General features: G+C 35.6%; 1 protein-coding gene across 1 annotated transcript; it reads left to right on the top strand.

Annotated features, from left to right (window-relative positions):
- Nucleotides 1–1,720: 1,720 nt before the first annotated feature.
- Nucleotides 1,721–2,629, top strand: LOC104987151 (olfactory receptor 52E8). The gene has a single exon (XM_010837931.1). It carries the CDS (start codon nucleotides 1,721–1,723, stop codon nucleotides 2,627–2,629), a length of 909 nt encoding a protein of 302 aa, XP_010836233.1.
- The last annotated feature ends 848 nt before the right edge of the window (nucleotides 2,630–3,477 follow it).

Genomic DNA, 3,477 nt, shown 5'->3' on the forward strand with positions numbered 1-3,477 from the left:
CAGGTCTATTATATAACATAGCATATAAATATATATATATATATTTCCTGGGAGGATTTCCCAAAGTATCAAATTATCTCTCATTTTTACTAGTCTTCATAGGCTTTAAAGGACACAGAAAATCTTGACATGGGTCAAAGTCAACAGATGTATTTACCTTCTTGTGCGTTTATCTCTGATGGACGCTTCTCAACTTTGACTTCCCTCAATATTCAAACATTCCTAAATTTGAATCAAAACTTTTCATACAATTGCACACATCAAACATCCGCATTTTCTATATAACTAGTTTTCCCCACAAAATCTTCCTTTTTTTGCTTCAAATATTTATTTATTATAACTAAGTTCAGAATTCCCATGTATTCTGGATGAGTGCTATGAAATAAAATCACTTGATAATTCTTTTCAATGTCACTATAAGGAAGGTATCCATAAAGACATGACCACCAGGATAGAAAGAATCCTATTAGGAAGTAAGATTTAGGGTATCTAAAATGCTCTGCCCTCTCCCCATGGTTACAAGGTAGAAATATATTTGAAAGTTGCCTAGTCCAGAATATTTAATCTCTGCTCCCTCAGCTGGGCTGTATTGTGGACAATGTCTTTACTGAATATGTTGAGTTATGAACTCTCTAAATGATAGGCTTATTTAGATTAGAATGATTTCTCAATTCATGTTTCATCATAACTAAAAAATACTCTGTCAAGTATTTCCCTCTCTTTGATCCATTTTCAAATTTGATGGGTACTTTAAAAAAAATTATGATGAGAACTGAGTTGTTTATTTTCTAAAATAGGACATAGAAATTTCTTGTCCTGTTTCTTCTTCAGCAATTCATCTATTTGTGAAGTTTTAAAATTAATTTTTATGTGGTAGAATTTTTCATTCATATGTGTAAATAAAAATAGTTTCTTCTGCCCTAAAAAACCAGACCATCTATTATTCACAAACACCACAAAAATGCATAAACATACGTACAAGATTATGCACATTATATTTTGAGGGATTTTTAGATTCCCTAATAGGGTAATAGTTGAGATTACAAGTACCAAAGAAATCACCATACACCCTAAGCAAAAAATATATGGAATGCTATCACATACATAGACTCTGGAATTTTATTCTTTCTACTTATTTCTGGCTATACTTCAGATTTTTAATTTTCACTGTGCAGAGGATATTATTCTGCCCTCTCTTGTTCATATCAGTTTTTTATTAGGGAAAGCAGCAATAAAGTAAGGTAATTTCTATTCCTGGTGCCATACGATGCTCAGGAGAGGCTAGCAAAAAATAAGGAATGGGAATGTACTTAACCTTGTTTCTTTTTTCAAAAATTTGATATAATTGATACATAGTGTTGCGTTATGTTCAAGGTATACAGTGTTGATTTGATACATTTGTATATCACAATATGACTACTGCCATAGCTTTAGCTATCACTCCCCTCACATCACATAGACTTTTTTTTTGTGATGAGAACATTCAGTCTGTTAGCAATTTTGAAGTATGTAATCAGTATTGCTGACAAAAATTATTTATCTTATTTTTTTTTAATAGAAACAAAGGATTATTAAAATGTTCTTTTGCATCTTAACAGGAGTCTGAAAAAATGGAGACATGGAGGAGGGATCACTGACTGGAAGCCAACAATTGTTTCTGATATGGACAATAGACAAATTGTGGCAGGAATGATGGGGCAGAATAATTGTGGCAGAAAAAATGTCTATGCCTAATGACACCCAGTTCCATCCTTCTTCATTCCTTTTGTTGGGCATCCCCGGGCTAGAAGACATGCACATCTGGATTGGATTTCCCTTTTTCTTTGTGTGTCTTGTTGCACTCCTGGGGAACGCTGCTGTCCTATTTGTGATCCGGACTGAGCATAGTCTCCACCAGCCCATGTACTACTTCTTGGCCATATTGGACTCCGTTGACCTGGGTTTGTCCACGGCCACCATTCCCAAAATGCTGGGCATCTTCTGGTTCAGCCTCAAAGATATATCCTTTGGAAGCTGCCTTTCCCAGATGTTCTTTATCCACTTCTTCACTGCCATGGAGAGCATTGTGTTGGTGGCCATGGCCTTTGACCGGTACATCGCCATTTGTAAACCCCTTCAGTACACCATGATTCTCACCAGGAAAATCATTGGCGTTATTGCAGGCATTGCTATTCTGCGGAGCCTGAACATGGTGGCTCCACTGGTATTTCTCCTCCTGAGACTACCCTTCTGTGGGCACCATATCATCCCTCATACCTACTGTGAGCACATGGGCATTGCCCATCTGGCCTGTGCTAGCATCAAAGTCAACATATTATTTGGTCTTGGGGATATGGCTATCTTATTATTGGATGTACTTCTTATCATTCTTTCCTATATCAGGATCCTCTATACTGTCTTCCACCTGCCTTCCTGGGAAGCCCGGTTCAAAGCTCTCAATACCTGTGGCTCCCACATTGGTGTTATCTTAACCTTTTTCACACCAGCATTTTTCTCTTTCTTAACACACCGTTTTGGCCACAACATTCCTCAATTTATCCATATCCTCTTAGCCAATCTATATGTGATTGTTCCACCAGCCCTCAATCCTGTAATCTATGGAATCAGGACTAAGCAAATTAGGGAATAAGTTTTGAAGAACTTTTTACTTTAAAAAAAAAAAAAAAAAAGGTTAACCATTAGTAGCCTTAGAATGTTTAACAGTTCATATTTTATCCATATGCTTATTAGAAGGGGGTTATTGTCTAAAAAGATAGAGGGCAGGGAGCCTTAACAGTGATTATTAACAGTAATGACATTCCTTTGTCCATAATTCTTTTAGTTTAAGAATAATACTGAGTTTATTGATGATAATATAATCATCTGTAAGGATTATATCTTTTGAAACCTGTTTATAGTTAGATTGATCAAGATAGCCCTGTGACATAGTTACTCTATTTGAACGTTTTCACATGAGTAGTTAAAGATTCATCTGAAAATTCAGTTGTTATTGGAATGTAGATTGCTAGGGCAGGTAGCTTTAAAATTATAGTAGTTTCTGGATCACCAGAGGAAACGTGAAAGCAATAGAATAAAATCAGTAGCAGGATTTTAGAAATAATAACAATGATATTATTTGGAATCCTTAGTATGTATTGTTCTAGAAAATTTACTTGTATTAATACACATATTTCCTATGTGAGTTCTATGATGTGGTTACTTTTAAAATTTGCATTTTTATATGAGTAAATGATGGGTCATAAAATTCTCCACAACAAATTATGATCATGATTTTCACTCTAGGGAAACATGAGAAACCATGCGTTAGAAATGAAACAGGAAATTCTGTCATGGTCCGCCTAGTCAAGGCTATGGTTTTTCCAGTAGTCATGTATGGATGTGAGAGTTGGACTGTGAAGAAAGCTGAGCACCAAAGAGTTGATGCTTTTGAACTGTGGTGTTGGAGAAGACTCTTGAGAGTCCCATGGACTGCAAGGT

This window comes from Bison bison, unplaced genomic scaffold (assembly GCF_000754665.1).
Source record: "Bison bison bison isolate TAMUID 2011002044 unplaced genomic scaffold, Bison_UMD1.0 scf7180017845952, whole genome shotgun sequence".
In the NCBI taxonomy this organism is placed as follows: Eukaryota; Metazoa; Chordata; class Mammalia; order Artiodactyla; family Bovidae; genus Bison; species Bison bison.